Source organism: Vidua chalybeata, chromosome 9 (genome assembly GCF_026979565.1).
Source record: "Vidua chalybeata isolate OUT-0048 chromosome 9, bVidCha1 merged haplotype, whole genome shotgun sequence".
Taxonomy (NCBI): domain Eukaryota; kingdom Metazoa; phylum Chordata; class Aves; order Passeriformes; family Viduidae; genus Vidua; species Vidua chalybeata.
This window is the reverse complement of record NC_071538.1, coordinates 25,496,905-25,516,003: the sequence shown is the minus strand read 5'-3', so window position 1 is coordinate 25,516,003 and position 19,099 is coordinate 25,496,905. Positions and strand designations below refer to the sequence as shown.

The window sequence follows — 19,099 nt, the reverse complement described above, 5'->3', positions numbered from 1 at the left end:
TAATCCAAATCCCTCACTTCCCTTTTAATGAAATCTATTTTACATGAATGATCAGGAGTATTTGTTATCTTATGTAGTGATTTATTGAACCCATTTATTCAGTTATTGAAAGTTAATCACTGCATTTCCTAATTATTTATTATAAAAACCTCTGGGATGCTGTGATCACCAGATGGAACTCATTCATCGAGTTGGATTTGAGATATTTTCTAGAGGTAAAAATAGTATTCAACAGCAATGTTTGAAGATCAGATTCATTCATTCCTATTGGAGGACAGAACAACATTTCCATTTCAACTTTTTGATAAATGACCTGCTGAAATAAATGTAAGTCTTTAGAATATAGAAAAGAAAGAAAACCCCTAAGTCTGGATTAGAAATTTTGGCCTCTTTTGCAAGTACTTACCTATATAACTTCACTAAGTCACTCATGCTGAGATCAAACATTCAAAAGAGATTTTATTCAGATTTTGGCAAAAATTATGAAGGGCATATCAGATAGTAAAATACAAAATTTTATTGAATTTCAGCAACACTTGGGCAACCAATTCCCTCAGGCTGCTTAGAAAACCTCAACAGACTACCTGCATCTCCTCCTTTGGGCAGGCTTATGTTTCTTCTCTTTGCTGACTCTAGAAGTGCAAACGAATCCTTCTGGAAAGGTGGCAGTCCCAGCAGTGCTCTCCGTGGCTGTGCTGGCACGGCACCGCGGGCGTACGTGAGCGCAGCGGTGCCAGCGCTGCGGGGCTGTGCCCGCCCGCCCAGCGCGCAGCCGCGGGCTCGGCCCTGGCACGCCAGCCCTTCTGCTTTCCCACACTCCACTGCCTGATGGAACCTTTCTTTGTGGAACAAAAGTTAAAGTTTATTATTTGTTTTACTGTGGGTATGCCTTCCTGTTCAGAAGTCAGCACAGGAAAAGTTTTCCAGTGTCCTGAAGTGCACAGAGACCAGGCACGTGCGGCTTGTGCTGGGCCTCAGCAGCGTGTGTACTGCCAGAGGCAGACACAGGCAAATACAGCTGTGTGTGCTTCGGTAAGGCACCGACCCAAAATCTACAGTGCACTCAAATACCTGCTATCAGATCAGATGTTCAAAGGACACGTAGAAAAGATATCTTCTTTTGTGCCTTTTGTGATGTGTGGTGGTGTGTATGCGCTGAAGTGTTACTGGCTTTATTCAGTCTTTCTGATGTCCCACAGGATTTTTTCCCTAATTTTTAAGTAGTGCCATAAAATTAATAGTAAAAGCAAATAAAGCAGTAGTGGTGCCAGTCTCTGGTATACTAATGTAATGGTGAATTGAACATGAAACATAGAACACTTTGAAGCTAAAGGTACACGTTTAACCTTGATACACCTTGTCATGCTGTGAAAAGACAGAGGGAAAAAAAAAAGGTGTGAACTCGACTTGCAATGAACTGTAGCTTTGAGTTCCCAACGAGCCAGTATTTCTGCAGCATTTTTGCAGTGCTCTCAGGGTTTGTCAGGTGTGGTGTCCCGGCCTGCCGTGCCGCTGCTGGAGCGTGCAGGTGCCCTGCAGCCGGAGCCAGCCCGGCCATGGGCGCAGCCCGGCGGGGCCAATGAGCGCCGGGAGTGCGGCGGCGTTTGCACAACAGCACCCGGCGCGCCCGGGCTCTGGGCGGCTGCACGGATCAGGTGGCAAAAGGAGGCAGCAGGGTTTTCTGTTACAGCACGCAGCACAGGCTGAGATTGCTCTGTAAAAGGTGCACAATTTGCAATCAACAATAATGCCAATTTTTACTTATGTTTCAGAACATGGAAACGTGAAACATGAGGTAAGGATTTGTTTTCTTTTGCATGTGATGTTTGTTTTGTTGGTGACATAAGAGCTCCTTTTTACTCTGTGTACATACTGATGGAGAAGGTATGTTTTTCTTCTGGGTTTGCAAACAGATTTATTTAGAGTGCTGGAAAAGTTGTCCAAGCAACAAGGCATTCATGATTAAATACGAATTTTCTGCTCCAAATGCAAATTAAACTTGCAGCAAAATGACAGTGCTGAGAGCATTGAAAGGGGTGGAGATGCTTTTTTAAGCTACAGGTAAAAAAACATACATTGCTTCACAATTGGTGGTTAGATCCTTACTGTTCCTAGACAAAATCTGGCTGTAGAGTTAAAAGTATTTTTCTTTTCTCCACTGTGCCAGAGAACTGTGGCGTGATGAAGGATTGGCAGGGCAGTGTATGCCTCTTCATGTGAAAAGACTATGTTTGCAGAGGTGTCCTGTGGTATGGAGTTTATGTAGTCTGGAGAGAATGTTAGAATGGGACCTGAACAGAGAAGCTGCTGTGATGCACATAGTGTAGCTTGCTGTCAGCCTATGAAGGCTGCAGGCCACCCTGGTGATTTTTTGGCCATCTCCTGAGACCTCTTCACTGTTGTACAGGAGGGCACAGCAGCTGGGTTTTGTCTGTCTTGTCTTGACAAAAGAGAGGCAGCACTTCAGACCTAGAGCATAATAGTTTCTAGCATGTATTTTAGATCAGAAGTTTATAGTAATTGCTTAAATGACATGCCAGTTATGAGCAGCATGTGAGTATAACTGTTGCTGCTCTCCATAGCATGGCTGTGTTTGATTCTGTTGCTGATAGGAGTAATGGGAGGATGTTATTGCTGACATGGCTGGTGCAGGGGTAGCTGTGTGCAGGGCTGCCATGGCTGTGCTCTCTGATGTTTGAGCTGTTTGGGTGTCACTGTAACCCCAGGCAGCAGTGGGGCTGGGTGAGGGCAGCTCTGCACCCTCTGCTGAGCTCCTGGCATGTGGGCCCCAGGTGAGCTCCTGCTCCTGGGATCCTGCAGGGGAATCGTGTGGTGGCAGAGGAGAGGGGGGTGTGCTGCCTGTGCCCAGCCCCTGCCCCTGCCTGTGCCCAGCTCCTGCCTGCTTTCCTCACTGCATCCTCAGCCATGCCTCTAACCAGGTGCTGCCCAGTCTGTCATGTCTCTGCCTTGACAGATGTGCTGAGTAAGGGCACTCTAAACTTTGGGAATCCCAGTGTGGTCCATTTGCCTGATGCCTTTCCAGTCCTGCAGCTGGCAGGCACGGCTGGATAGTTGTGAGCAGATCATCTACTGGGTTTAGTGGACAAGGTTGCCAGGCTTCCTAAAGCTAACTGTGGTGACCATACTGTGTCTGGATGAAAAAATAGGTATAGTTTCTTCTTGTTAGGAAAATTAAGGCCTCCTTTCTGGAGCTGTTGATTTGCTATTGCCTATTGAGTTGATCCAAAACAACAGGATTACATTAATTTTTACCAAGACTCATATTTAAGTGCCTGCTTTAATTCTCTCGGTGCAGAAGAAAACTTAAGCATGGATGAGGAACTGTCATTTTGGAAAACATGGATTTAGGTTTTACACCAGTAAAGAATCTACTGGTAATTTAATATGTTTAGGGGTCTTGAGCTTGTTTTCATACAGCTCAAGAACTATTTCCTTAAAACCATTTTCCAGCCGGTCCATTGGTGTATATGACTTGAGTTGTCACTGTCCCTCTTATTTTTATTTGAATTAAGCATTTCTGTCTCCCTTTGTACTTTCCCAAGTCCTGCCCCTTTCCCTTTCTTGTGCAAATCTGTGGTTCCTCACCAATCTGCATCAATCTGGATCAGTAACACAGCTTCTATCTATAAAAAACAATATAGGATATAATTGAGCATTTTGCTTTTATCCAGTACTATTATCTTCATTGTGGCATCAGCTTTAAATTTTTATTCTCTCCGGTACAGATAAAGCAAAACTTGTATCCTTTATTTAATTAGACTTGTGGGGTACAGAGAGAATATGTCCAAGGACTTGAGAGTTTGACAGCTATTTTTAAACCAAGCTTTTGATTTTACTTGCCTGCTACAGGGCTTGGTAATTGGGTTATGCCTCAGGTTACTGCTTTCTGGCTTGCCTTGGTGTGTGTCCTGCATCAGTTTATATCAACAGCGAGTAAATCAGAGCAAACTAATTGTTCCCTTTGTTATGCAACATGCCTTTCTCTGCTTGGTTTGATTAAAAAATAAATAAATGCATGAATCATCATGCAAGTTAGCAGATAAAACAAGTTTGCAAAAGCGGATGAGTAGTTTGCAGATATGCTTTATTGCACATTGAAATTTCCAGGGATCCATAGTGTTTTAGTGTGTAAAATATAGAAAATAAATGGAAATAATCTGTCTTGTCAGAGAGATTCCGATTTCACACAACTCTGGTTCCTCCAATGTTTCAGAGACAGACAAGTTGCTAAATATATTTAAATATTTGCCCAGAAAATAAGGAAATTAAGCATTCTATAGGGAATTGTAGTTAGCTTCAGTTTAAAGTAGAAATAGTGAAAGTTTCTATTGTATTAAAGTAATGCAAGTGGCTTTGAGTTTTGTGTTGGTGGATGTTATCTGGGGCAGATAATGCCAGACTGCATGTTCTCCCCATATCCTATTCAAAAATGATTAAAAAATAATTTGTTCTCAGTATCAAAAAATGTTGATGTATGAATAAACCTTCTATGGACTCAGACTCTTTCAGCCTAGTGTCAGAAAAAATGGGATATATGAAAAAGCCATCAACATTACTAAGAATATTTTTCAAAGTGTGATCTTTCTACGAGATAAAGATAATTGTGTTGGTGGTTGGGGGAAATAAGAAAACAAGCTTTGCCTAGTAGATTGTGGTAATGAAAGGATTGCAGTGGGCCTCCATGAAAACATGTTTATTCATATCCTTGATTCTTATTTTTGCTCTGCAGAAACGAACAAATGGAATTAGAAGAAGCTCTAGACATGTGGACCCAGGTTTGTGTCATGACTTTTTAATACTTCAACATTAAAAAATAGTAAGAAGCTGTGACTTGCTTTGTTAAGCTGCATTGTGAATGCTATTGCCCTGCACACAATGCTAGAACTTGACTGCTAAAGTCAAGAAGGTCTAAAGCGATTGCTCTGTTTGTGATTTTAAAGATAAGGTCAGCTGGTTGAACTCTTAATTTTTTTTCCTCATGTTTTTTCTTTAAGTAGAGCTCTGCTTCTGTTTGAACTACAAAATGCCTCTGGGCTTTCAGTTAATATGACCCACCCTACTGTACTCTGTAGTTTTACATGAAATAACTAAGGGATGAAGAGCAACAGTTGCTTTATAAGGTTCAGGTTCTAAGTCTTCAAGTTGTGGGTATTCTCAGCTCTTAACTGTAGTGGTGCTCAGTGCTTAACTGTATGAGTTGCTTTTCTGAAAGGCATAAACCAATTGCAGTTTTATATTGAATTTCAAAGTGATTTTATTTTTCCTGTTAGTTTATAGTAGATACTTCTGTGGAATCATGGCAGCAGCAGCCCTTAAGAAAATTAAATGCTTGGTTATAGGTTGTGTACTCAAGTGGGTGAACATTTCCTCTGGAGACCCATTATGTATCTGTATAAAATATTCAGTGTTTTTCAGTGTAACTGTGTGATATTTTTAGTGTCAGTAATTACATTTCTGTCCTTTATGTTTCTTGTATAGTTTAATTACTGGAGATTTGTTACGCAGATATTATTTGGAATAAAAGTAAGCTGTGGATTATTAAATATTTCTAGATGTGGACATCTGAGAAAAGTTGGAGTTAAACATTAAACAGGATGGCAATTCTGTACACCACATTATAGCCTGGCAGAGCTAAGCACTTTTCAAAAAGTAGGAATGCTGGTTGTGCCACTAGCATTGCAGCTGCCTTGGCTTGGAAAGGCTAAATGTTGTAACTAGCTGAAGCAGACCACACCTTTCTTACTCACGTACCTTTGACATGTTTTGGAACACGTATCGTCACTTTGTTCCCTCTAGCAAAATAAACCTGCTTCATGATTCTAGAAATTGTTCTGTGTGTTGTGACGACTGCAGCCATAAAAGAAAAAAATGAGCACCCTGTAACTCTGAAAATTAATACAGTCAAAGGGGAAAACATTAGGGTAGGAATTAAATAATGCAGAAGGGGATGATTTCTTCCAAGTGTTTGCTAACAAGACTTGAGTTCTTTCCATTCATTAGTGCATGCTGCAGTGAAGTGTAATTGTGTGCTTGCAGAATAGTCCTTATATGTTCAGTATGTTTTAAAACAGCTGTCTCACATAGAGTCAAAAAAGTCAAGTAATTTAGCTTTGAGAACCTTTTGAGTATGCTGGTGATTTTACTTGCTATTGAAGTATGATGGAAGTATTTGCAGGATCTTTGTATACAAGGATACTTTAAAAGTAGTTTTTATTGAAGACTAAGTACCATTGAAATCACCAAAACCAGTTGAATTAAGTAGGTCTTTCAAAATTGCATGTAGCCAATACCTAAAATACAGTTCTGCTTGCCTCTTGCCTTGTCCATTTACCTACACAGAACATTAGTTCTTTGAGTTGTTGGGATAATCTTGTTATGATGTGGACTTCTTGGTCCTCATAATATTTTTGAAAGCCAAAAGAAATGCATAACATCTACATGAACTTTAAGTCCCTTTCTTAGAGACATGGCTCTAGAAGACTTCTTACAGAATTGCTTCTGACATTTTAAAGGTTTAAAATAAATAATAATGAGAAACATATTACATACTAATGTGCTCTGTACATATACCATATACTGACAGTTTTTAAATGAAATGAGATTTCTGTTTTGCATTTTGTCAGGATAGGCATTCTGTGTCCTCCCATAACTTGGTGGGTATAACTTTTTAAAGTCTTTGGTAAACCCCTGGCATCTATTTTGCATAATCTAAGTACTACTGTTTGTCAGATTGCACATTGCCTTGAGAGACGGATGCTATCCAGAGGGCAGTGCTTGGAAGAGATCAGTCATGTCAGGTCTGCATTGCTGCATTGAGCCTCAGAGCTTCCCAAGAGCATTGATTGACATGTACAGTTCTGAGCACCAGGATGCTCTTTTTGCTCAGAGAGGTGCTCAGAAGATTGACTGCCAGACTGCTTTGTCTTTAGAAGGTTTGGTTGGCTGCTGCTGCTGCAGCCAGTGCTGTGATGGTGCTGAAGCATGGGTGCTGGGTTAGGGAGCTGACACTTGCTATGAATCAATAACCAGCACCTGCAGTGACTAAATATTGATGGAGTTTGATATCACCAGTAAATGCAAATATTTTGGGTTGTAACTTGTTGAGATTGTTCTGTGTGTCTTGGCTATTTTGGTAAAGAATGATGAATAGTATGGTCAAGTTAATGCATTTGGTGCTTCTCTTTTTATGCTTAAAGTCAAATCCAACTTTTGCTGACACAGCTTAGCCCAGAATCATTTAAATTTGATGAGAAGTAGTGCAAGTTGAAGGATGGTCTAAACAAAACAATGGGAGGATACTGGATTGAAATATCTTGTTTCCTGCTGGTAAAGCTCATTGATGAAGGAACCTATTTAGCTGAAGTACCCTAAAGGCAATAAGTTAGTTTATGGCTTTTTCATTTGAAGTTGGGTTAAAAGTTTTGACAGTGACAGTTTCCTCCTCGAGATTTGCTTTGTGCGGGGTAAGAAAGAAGGGTAGAAGAAAAAATGATTAATGGATGATGAGTCAGAGAAATTCCCATGAAACGAAAGCAGTCATGAGAAAAACATGTGTACAGAAAGAACAGTGTGCAGAAACTGTACAGGTGAAGAGAAGACTGGAAATCCTACTAAATAGGGCTTTGTCTTTATGATGTGCACTAGGCCTTCAGCCTGCAATCCAGTTACAGAGTTTTTATTACTTCATCTACTCCTCAATTACTTCATCTACTAAGCTTTAGTGGAACAGGTTTTAAGTAACCTTTTTTTGGATCAAGCACGAGATAATAAAAGCCATCGATGAAATGAACCGGTGAATACACCTGCAGCAATAAATCCAGGGAAAATTTGGTCTACAGCTTGCATATGACTGTAGAACAACCTGATTCTGCTTAAATACATTTGAGAAGTGATCAGACTGATGTCAGTTTTTGCATGGAATGGGCATGTGAAATGATAATTATATGACATTTCATTCTCATGTAGGGAATATGTTTAAGCATGGAAAAATGCACCATTGGCTTAAATGACAAATGAAGCATTCATATGTATATTCATAAGCACAAATTCTTATTGTGTGAATTCTTGAGAAGGATGATACAGTCTGACCAATGTTTTTAATGGAAATAATTTTGTATTTATTTTAACATGAGTAAAAATTACTGTATTTCTCAGCTATTGAAATAGTATAGTGTGTGTTTGCTGTCTTTTTTTTTCAGTATAAAGAGTCTAAATGTGATAGATTCACAGCTTAGTGTTTTTGAAACTGGTTTTACCCTAAACACTTCTGCTAATATAAACATTGGAATTTTAATCTCCAGAAGTGTGAAAGTATATTTCATATCAGAAGGATAAACTTGGTAAAAATAGAATACTTGAAGCCTTATAGTCAAGATTCATTGTAGATTAAACTCAAAATCTGATCTGTGAAAGGTCACCGCTGAGCATGTTCTGACTTCTTAAATAGCTGATTTCTTTATAAGCAAGGATTAAAGATTAGAAAACCTCAGTTCTGAACTGAGGGCCAGAACCAATATTTTTCCCATCACAGAAAGTAAAATGTTGTAGTAAAATATCCCAAACATTTTTGGGATGGAGGGAAACCATACTAGCAAGTCATGTACGCAGTGCAATAGCTTGTGAAAATGTATTTTTCAACCCAGGAGTTCAAAGTTCAAATAATAATTTTAAAAAGAGAGATTTGTATTTCTGGTTGGTGTCTGGTCCATACTTGCTTTGTGAATTCTCAAATACTGGTTTTACACAGATGATTAAAAACCCCTTGGGATCTGAAGAGAGTCACTGGGTTTATGGCCTGAAGTATATGCATTTAACAAAGAACAACAACAATCTGTGTAGGGAGAAGTACAATACTGGAGATATGTTTATTTCATTAGCTTTAGTGGGAAATAGCTACTTTGTGCTTCATATTTTGTTCAAGTTGGATTTTGGAATCTTTTCACTAGGTTGTATCATTGTTATGTATGTGTGATCAGTAAGCAGTGAAACAATATTCAGGGGTTTGTGTAGTGTGGTAGTGTTTGCATCCTGTTTTTGGAGTAAAAATTAGGAGTAGTGTCATATTGGCAGGTTAAATTTTCTCTTCAGTTAAGAATGAAGCATGTTAGACTGTGAGATATTTCCACAAATTCTTACTCAGTGTGCTCTATGATATGCAAGTCTAACTCTGATTTCCATTTCAGTGCCACTCCAAGTGTATGCCCAGCCAAAAGCAAAATCTGGCTCAAACTCAAATGCTGGGATATCCCAACCAGCAGATAATTCTTTGCCAAGTATGCAGTTGTTATAGATAAAGCTACCCTTTAACTAAGGATCTGAAGCGTGTCACTCATTTTCTTGTTGCATTGAGCTATCCAGGCGCATCCTCAGTAGTCCTGATTGACTGTTGTCTTTCTCATTCAGCCCAGCATAGAGAATACCCAATTTCATGGATGAGAAAATATAACCTTCTGCAGTGTGAAGCCCCGTGCTGAAAACAGCCATTCAGGAATTTATTTCTTCACTTCAACAGTGGCAGCAGCTACCTGGGATTCTGGCTGTGGTTTTGGTGGCCCAGTATTAACTAACTGGCTGTCAGTATCAGTGTTGAAAACAAGAATTTATCTTGGTTTTAAGCCACAGAAAAAGGTCTACAAAAAAAAAAAAAAAGGCATTAAATAAGTCCCCTCTATTTTATGAGGAGTTGACTGATGTCATTGATAGTATCTCGTTATTAGGATTGTCTTCATCAGGATGAATTAGACCACGTAGCGTCTTTTTGCTTTGGTAAAGGAATCCCTGTGTATGGAGCCAAGAAATACATTGAGAGGTATTTTTCATAGACATTTAATACTGTTATTTAATTATATTTCCTGTAAATAAAATGTAGAAGTGAATAGCAATCCCTCAAGAACTAGAATATATACATGGAGCATTCTTTCCAGCTGTAGATACTGTTAGCATGGAACGTGATGTGTTTTAATGGCTGGACAAAATGAGGGCAACTGTAAATTAAATTGAGGAAAGCCAGGAGGAATACTGGAGCAAAGAGAAATGTTTCATGAAACTTTCTCTAGTGAAGAAGTAGTTGTTTGACAAGTTTGATGTCTTTTATAATGTTTGTGGAGCTTTAGATTTACTGAGTAACTTAGGACTTCTCTCCACACTAATGTTTTATGCAAGCTACAGAACCAAAAACGAGGTTCGATTTTACATATGTGTGACACATGTTTAACTTTTGCCTGGGTTTTATTCAGCTATGGATGCTTCTTCCTTTTCTACACAGTATCTAAGCACTTGGTTCAAGGTGCTCTAACATGTATCCAATACATGTCTCTAGGAATCTTTGTGGAGCAGAGGAATTGCAGGTCAGAATGGGTTTAATGGGGCGGCTGGGAGCACGCTTGCTGCAAGGAGAACACTGCTTGGCAGGAGAGATGTGCTGCTGCTTACTGAACACAGAGTAAGAACTCCACTTGCTTGGAGTTCTCTGAGGGACTTTGCAGCTCTAACCTGACAATCTCTTGGTATTGATAGACATGTTTGAGCATGTTTTGCATCAAGTGGCTGGGATGGGGGTTGGTGTTTGAGACCAGTCAGTGAATTTCTTTGTGGTCCCATGTCATGGGACAGGTTCTCTCAGCTGGGACTCAATGGCTGTGAATTCAGAGATACAGTGAATTGTGTAGCCTAATTTGTGAGATCAAATTAATTTATCTCACATATTTATTAAAAAAATATGTATTACATTCAAGATCTCCGTCTTTTTTTTTTTTTTTCCTTTCCTCTACAGTGCTTCACAAAATAATGAATTCATCTTTGTTGTGTTACAAGAAAAGACATGTCTAATGTTTTGCAGCAAGAAATTTTCCACTAATGCATTTCTGGAAGGTGAAGCAGAGTTTTGTCTTCCAATGAAGCATTTCAAATGCAGTTTAATGATTTTTATTTGGGTTGTTTTATTTTAAAATTATTTTTACATTCCTGTTGGGGAGAGGTATTTGAAAGGTGCCTGTCCCCTTGGCATCTCAGCAGTGAGCTAACATTCAGAGAAGAACATAGCCTTTAGCCTTTTCTTTTAATTAAACATCAGAAGACCCAGATGCCAAAGGGTGAAATGTATTTATTTTGTCAAACTCTTTCATCCTTGTCTGGTTGGATTGCAAGATTAGTTTTTAGTTGAGTGATTTAAACTCTTTTGTCTTATTGGATGTGTTTTTGGGACTGTCTCTATATCTTAAGGAATTAACATTTTATTTTTCTCTTAGAGAAATAATGGTGTTCAATACATACTTAGCCATACACTAACATAATTTTTAAGCTGAGGTGGACTAAAAATCTTTCAGTATCTTTTTTTCTGCATAAAAACACTCAGCATCAACTATTTAAGCAAAACATCACTATTTAGAGACAACTGCAAGGAAGTTGTCAGGAAGAAAAAAGGAAAAGGTCAAGTAGAGATGGACAAAATGGGCATACAAGTATGATCAAAAAAACAAAAAATAAACTGTTTTGTATTTTAAACACACAAAAGTAGTGCCAACACTATTTAAAAAAGGAAAGAGACCTGTGCCAGCAGCTATATGGCCCAAATTTGCCTTTACTTACCTTGGCAAGTGGAAGTGAATTGCTTGATATTTGGTAAAGTTTTTTGGGACTTACAAATCTCTTATTCATCTTCAAGAAGAATATTGCATTTACCCATCTATTTTCATATCTGATTTTAATTTTCAGGGTGCTGTAATTCTCAGAAGGCAAAACAAAGATAATAAGGCAATGAATGATTAAAAATAGTCAAAAGTAACTGAATTTTAACAGTACTCTAAAGCATATGGTTTCTTTTTTTGTGGCTCACTCATTTAACTAAATCAGTATTTGATCACTACTTCAAAGTAATTCTCACACAAAGAATTTGGGAAACAGTGTAAAATTGAAAGCAGCCATCCCATGGGAGAAAAAAGACTGCTGAAAATTCACACAAGAGAAGCTCCCAGAACTCCCTCTGCCTTTTGCCTGGGGAAGGTTTTAAAGCTTGGTAGAAGAGGCCAGAGGCAAGAGCCTGAGAAACTGATGCTGCTTTTCAGGAGAGTTTTTAATCTGCTCACCACTTTGAGATTGCCAGAGAAGGGAACAATGAGGCTGGGCTGCAGGCCAAGCTAGCTCAGGATCCCTCCAACAGCAGCCAATTAAATGCATGCTGAAGGATAGAATCTGGGGTAGGGTGCTGTGATACTTCCCGCCTTACCTTGTTTATTCGTTTCTCAGCTCTTAATTTTCCTTCCATGTATTTCATCCTTCCATGTATTTTCATTAGCACCTTTAAAACCAGTCTAAAATCTTCACAACATCCTTTAACTGTCACTCTCATAATTAGTTGTGTGAATAAAGCACATTTTTTGTTTGCTTTTAACTTGCTACCTATTACTTTGACACCTGTGTGTTTTTGGATCAAGAAAAAGATTAATAAATAAGGAAATGAGTCCTTTTTCCCTGGTCACTATTATGCCACTCATGAGTTGCCTGTCATATCCCTTTCACGTGTCCTCTAACCTGAAGTGGTTTTATCTGCTTAATTCTGTTGATACTGAAGCTCTTCTGTATGTCTGACCACCCTGTTTGCTTGTTTGTGTGCTTCTAGGTCCAAGAGTAGTCAGTCTTTCTAGTTCTGTGTCTGCCACAAGAAATTTCTTAGTGTTGGTACAGAGCAGAATTAGATTGTGATATTGAAGAACTGATTGTAAAAAATACTTAGTAATTACTTTGAGATCTGTTCTCTCTATGGTGATATCTGTTTCACACTCCGTCATTGTGTATGAGTATTCAATCCATATGTTACTTTAAGTCTTTCAGGAGGATGTGACCAAATGGCCTCCAAAGATCCTTCCAGCTGGAGTTATTCTCCAATTCTGAATCCTGTTGTTTATGAAATCTTCCTTCAGTCATTTGCAAGTAGTGTTCTTTTTATAGAGATGTTGTTTCACCTTCTTCAAGACTTAATCCACTCTTAATATTTTAATAGTGCTTATTAATTTTTTGAACAAGGAAGGGCCAAGCACAGATTCCTTTGGGTGACCCTTCTGGACGCTGTCTTCTATTTCAAAAAAATACTGTTGTTCCAACCTTTTATGTCCCGTCCTTCTGTGGTTTATTTATCGGGGGCAGGGGGGAAAATTTTCCTCTTTTATCATGTAAGCTGGAAGCGACCCTCATTGTGAGTCCTGTAAAAATTATTTTGCTAATCCACGTTAATATATAATCTTACTTCTTCATTGTCTGCTTTAATGAACTGTAAACAATGTCCCTGACTTGTTCTTAAAAAGTATTTGTAGTCTTTATATTATCCATATACTTTTAAATTCTGTTTCTATAGTAGGCTTTACCAGTCTGCCTTGTACAACTGTCAGATATTTGTGTTGAGACATCTACTGATTACAACTGAGTTTCTCACATATAACTACCTATTTTTATGGTACTGAGTTGTTTTAAGAAATAGCTTGCAGATCATAATTAACAGCTCAGCAACATAATGTTTGAATTTATTTGGTACTTAGCATTTTCAAGTAGTGACATTATATAACCTGATCTGATGATTTTTCAGTAGAATCAATTTATTCAGTTGTTTTAATCCTTAGATGTGGTTTATTCAGGAAAAAAGGTAAAGTACTTAGGCATTAAGTGAAAGAACTTGGGAGTTCAGCCCTCAGTGCTGCTCTTGCTGACCTGCAAACAAATAGAAGACATGTTCAGTCTTGCTCTTCTTAGAACTTGTGTTTCTTAAGCCTCAGTGTGCAACAGGGAATTAAAAAGTAACTTCATTATCTGATACCTTGAAAATGTGCCTCAGTCCATTAACTGTAGAGGTTATTCTTTAACCAGCCTGTTTGGAATAGGGCCTGTGGGGAGGGGGGAGCATGAGGCACTGTCTTTAGTTCAGACAATAAAGCGTGATGTTTACTCTTCTTGGACTTTTTCCTTAATTGGGTTTGACAGCAACAAATAGCATGAAATATGGTACAACAAAAGCTGCATGTGTGGATCACAGCTTTCCTTCCAGAACAACATTACTCTCCTGGCAGTAGCAGTCTTCTTGTGACTGGCAGGGTCATTTTAGTACATTGGAAGTCACTTAATGCTGATATAACTTCTACAACATTTTTTTTTTTCTTTATTTCTTTTTTACAGAAGACCCTACAGGCTGCCCTATAATTTTCATCTTTCCCTTTTTTGCTTTATCATAGGGACAAGAAAGGCTGAAAAGGAAAAGAGTATGAGGCTTAATGATAGGGAATTAAAGCTCTGATTGCTCCTGTGCATTGTGTGCTAGTTTTGTTATTTGTCCTTTTCTGGAGGTATTGATTTAAACCCTGTAACTGAAGGATCAAACTAAGCTCAAAGAGCCAATGCTGGGATTTAAGTGTCTGAGGTGTATTCTTTGTCAGGGCAGTATTTTGGGAGAAAGAGCCAAGTCTGGGTGTTCTGCTGGTGTCATTTTGATCTCTGGTGATTCTTGGATAACTACAGGCTGTTGCCACAAGGTGTGGCATTTTTTCCCACTAAGGTGTCCCCTTTACTGCTTTTCTTTTGAATCTGTGGATCACCTGGTCACAGGCTAAATAACTTCAGTGAGGTAATGGCAAACTGGTCATGGGAGGCAGGGAGGCAGCTGTGGTGAGGAGATAAGTGAGATAAGTCAGCCTGACTTACCTGCGATATCAGCCCACAGACTTTATTGCTTTCGGGTATGGTTTCTGTCTTAACAAATCTCACACTTTGCTGGAGTGTATAATCCACATTCAGACTGGAAACAGAAAATGGAAGGAGAATGTTCACTATCGAGTGGCAAATATGTGAGAGTTTCCTTGACAGGGAAAGGAAAGAAGCCAAAATATGTAAGATGCAGCCTGATTATTATGGCAGTATTGATGTCTTGACAGGGACTAAACTTAATACTCATCTTTATTGCCTATGATAATTTACCAGTAAAGTCTTGATTTTGCAACAAAGATCAAGTGATGGATTATTTTATTGTATGTTTTCATTTTTGCATTTAAAAGAAGGCCCTTTTACAGCTTATTATTTATTCATCATGTAAGCAATCTTCAAGTTAAGAACTTATTTATATATAGACATAGAAAATTATTCTACTTAAATTTGTACACTATTTTGAAAATTGTTACTAAAAATTGAAAATAGTTTTCTTTGATAAAAGGGAGTATGTAGAAACAGTGTCTTGGAATAGTATAAAATTTTTCATATGCTAGTTTTGCTAGAAAAGAAAGGCTGACATAAATGAAGACAGCAAAAACTTATACGCAACATATATATTTTTATACTCAGTGGATATTTTCATTGTAGTCTGAATGCCTTTGTATAGGTATATCTGCTAATTGAAGCTAGAGATACTACAAATTCATGGGAAAGCTGGAGGTATCACAAAATGGGATGCATTTTGAATTTTCTAGTATTTGTTTTCATAGATTGCCAATAATTCAAATATGCAAAGTGTGCAGCATAAAACAAAATCCCAAGTATATGCTATTTAGGAATAAACAATTTTAACTGCATTGTGGTGTTAACAGTGAAATACATATTCATTCTTTTTTACTTCTATAGCACAAATACTTTGTAATGAAAACATAATTTAAAAAAATAATTTATTGGCTGCAGCCTATACAGACTAGAAATAAGTAGGCATGTTTTTTAAGAGCAGGTTTGTTTTAGCCAGAGCAACAGTGTTTTTCCATTGCTTTAATATAATGCCGTAATTCTTGGCAGCATTTCTCTATTGATGCTTGCATGCAAAGAAGGTGTACAATGCCCGAAATTTTTTTGCATGTGTGCTAAGAACTATCAGTTAAGAAATAAAAGAAGTATCTGCTGTAATCAGGGTAGAGGCCACAGTGAAGAAAAATTGCTTGAAGAGTAAGATCATGAGTGTTTAACTTGAAAAGCTGAAGGATTATACAGCATTATGAAGAGGGTGCGTGCAGGCAAAATTGTCATCTGCTGGGACCTGCCTGCTTTGCCAGGCATCAGCCACTTCCCTTTCATGTTACGTAACAATTTAAAATGCTTCTCTTGCCAGAAAATTTAGTTCTTGTAAGTAACACAAATGGGAGACTAAGGCCTTTCATCTTAGAGGCAGATGCTATTAGTCAATACTGAGCACAAAAGAAATTGCTTGAAAGAGAATTGAATTCTTATTTTTGTAATTCGTGATGAATAAAATGTCAGCACATATTCAGCAATGTGTGTTTTTAAATTTGATACCTGTGAAAGATTCTAGGTGATGCAGACATGTATTTTCATGGATTCTATGTTGTTGTTAAAATTATTCAGTCTGTCAATTCTCAACTCTAGAAAAAATGTCTAGGTCCTGTACAAGATTCATGAAATTTTGCAGTATTAAATTCAGTTTCCAAAGTGGGGTTTCTGTTTTCAAGCCTTTTTCCTCTTACTGCTTGCTGCAGAATTATCCCAGGGCATGAGTAAGTTAGTATTTAAAGTACAGCTCCAAATAATTACTTCTATGGAATAATGGACTTCTATATTCCAAGATTTGTCCCTGTTTTTCAGAGCCTTTTGCTCTACTGTCTGGACACACCTTCATAGCTCATCTATAGTATCTGCCCAATGCAAGTTGTTGGCCCCTGAGGGCAGGTGCATGTTTGAACAAATACACAAATTAGAATGCCATGCCTGTCTATGGCATCACATGAAAAGATGTGATAATTAACACTGGTTAATCTTCATACCATGTGCTTTTATAAAAAGCAGCACCACATGTACCACACTTTTTAATTCATATGCCAAAACTCCATTTTGCTTTAAAAAAAAAAAAAAAAAAGGCAAGCTTCTGACTTTTGAGGTAACATGATTTTTAAAGTTTATATCCCTAGTTCACCTCCTGGACTACATTAAAAGGATGACATTTCATTACTTTGTCAAAACAAGAGAAAACTGTGTTTTTGAACCTGATTATTCTTTGTTGTTTATTCCCATGAAACATTTAACGCTCAGCTGTTTCTAATGCTTGTTCAAAGTGCTGAGACTCTTTTCAATCCGGGCAATTCCAAAATCCCTTACTCTCACAAGGATAGCTGCCTGTGTCACTCCAAGTACGAAGTAGTTGCCTGAATAAACATTTGAAGTTAGAATAATACAAAACAACAAGAGCTTGTCCTTAGCACTTGTATGGAGGAAAACCTGCTGTGAAGAGGAAACTAAGGTCTGTCAGTGAAGGAAAAATAGTTTTCATTCAAAATGAATCACAAAAAGATAAGTATGTGGCAATGAACATTAGGAAGTCAGTGACTTTTTTAGCTCTCTGCCTTCTTTCAGTGCAGTCATGGAGAGAGTCCTCCTTCTCTTTTGAGAAACTACTTGGGCTTGGGTATAAAAACTAAGACATAATTTTGGAATTGCACAAGAAATGTTGGTTATTTTGGACATACTTCTATTTGCCGTCTGAAGTTCTCAATCTAGGACATGTTCAGGTTTTCTGAATTAATACGGATCTACAAAGACAAATGTATCTATTATAGGGGAAGATTCAGTGTTTGAAAGATGCAAGCAACTTAAGAAAATGCTTGCTGTGCAAATGGGATTGGGTTTGCATTTGTAGCTTCTTTTAGCAGTGTACTTGACTAATTTTTGTATTTCTTCTGTGTTGTAATATTTTGTTGCCTGACTTCCCAAAATCTTCAGAGTTTCTTTTCCTTCTGTTTTGAGACACAAAAGTAAATTAAACCTCAGGAGTGAATCTGTGAGAGTTATGAGCAGAACCACCCTTAAGGGCGTGAGAGACAAATGGTCATCGGCCCTATAAATAAGAATAGGGTCATTCTTCCTAAAAGGCAGCCCTTGTGACTTTATCTTCTGAAGTTTAAAAACATGGCTTTTCAGAAGCATTTTTGTAGTGCCAGCTTTTATTTCTTGCACAGGGTTGAGCTTCCAGGCTCCTTAAAATGAGTGTCACGATGTGCCAAATGTCCCCGCTTAAGAGTGAAGTAAGAAAATGCTTTCTGTTGGAGTTATTTTTCTAAATTAAAAAAAAATTAATTCTGAAACGTAGTTTGGATTTTGGATTTTCTTGGTAAATTTATTTCTGATCAAAATAAACGCTGTATTTATGGGGGACTAAGCTGACCTTCCCTTGGAAAACATGGAAACTTAAAGCTCCTACTGAGAGGGGACTGTTCACCTCAGTGAATGTCCATATTCCCATGCTGCTAATTTTATTAGTTGTTTTATTGTTTATTAGCTTAGTTGTCACTAAGCACAGTTATCCTCAAAAAATCTTTGCTGACAAAAGCATCTGGATGAAGCCACATACTGATGTTCAGAGTAGGGGACGATGCCCATTTGTCTATGCATCAGTATTTAAGTAGCAAAACTACTGTAATATAAAAACAAATAAATGTGTAGAAATATAACAGAACTCATACAGTTCCAAAAAGCAGCCTTGTAAATTGAATAACATTGCTAGTCTTGTTTATTTTCCTTGCAATGAACTCCCACTATGATCTGCAATGAAGTTCCAAGTTTTGTGTGGATCTTAACTAGAAAATGGAGATATAGCCACTTATCAGGGGGCTTTTTGCTAATGATCAGATCTACAAAACTTGGGGAAGCACAAGGACTTCCTGAGTTGTGGTGTTTTTCTGTTTCTCATAACAAGTTGTTGATCAGACTGTTAGCAGACAGATTTTTTTCCTCCCACACATCTTCATTTTGGTTGATGGTTGACCATTTCTGTAGAGGTCTCTGCCAAGAATACAATTTCTATATGCAGCATTAAGGAGAAATGGTGGAAAAATTGAGTCTTTGAAAAACGTAGATTTGACAGGTAATAAAGGACTGAGGGAACCCCAAATCCTGTTTCAGTAAGGTTTTTAGGAAGGAAACAGTTGTTAGAAGAGAGGGAGGACAGTGACTGAAAGCATGGCTAGGACTGTGAAAAAAATGTTTTTTCCAGTAGTTGTATATGTTCTGGAAGATGACAGTCCTTAAATCTTCCATTTTGATGGAAGAGAAATGTGAATGTTTATCAGATGTGGTTTGGAGAGCATTATAGATTTGTCACCTGACTTTTGAGATA

General features: G+C 37.9%; 1 protein-coding gene across 1 annotated transcript in view; it reads left to right on the top strand.

Annotated features, from left to right (window-relative positions):
* Positions 1–19,099, top strand: part of VAV3 (vav guanine nucleotide exchange factor 3) — a 149,268-nt gene that overhangs the window by 93,630 nt on the left and 36,539 nt on the right. The window contains exons 18-19 of the mRNA XM_053950723.1: positions 1,773–1,795; positions 4,751–4,796. Of these exons, the coding sequence (XP_053806698.1) occupies positions 1,773–1,795; positions 4,751–4,796 (69 nt within the window). The remainder of the gene's footprint in view (positions 1–1,772; positions 1,796–4,750; positions 4,797–19,099) is intronic.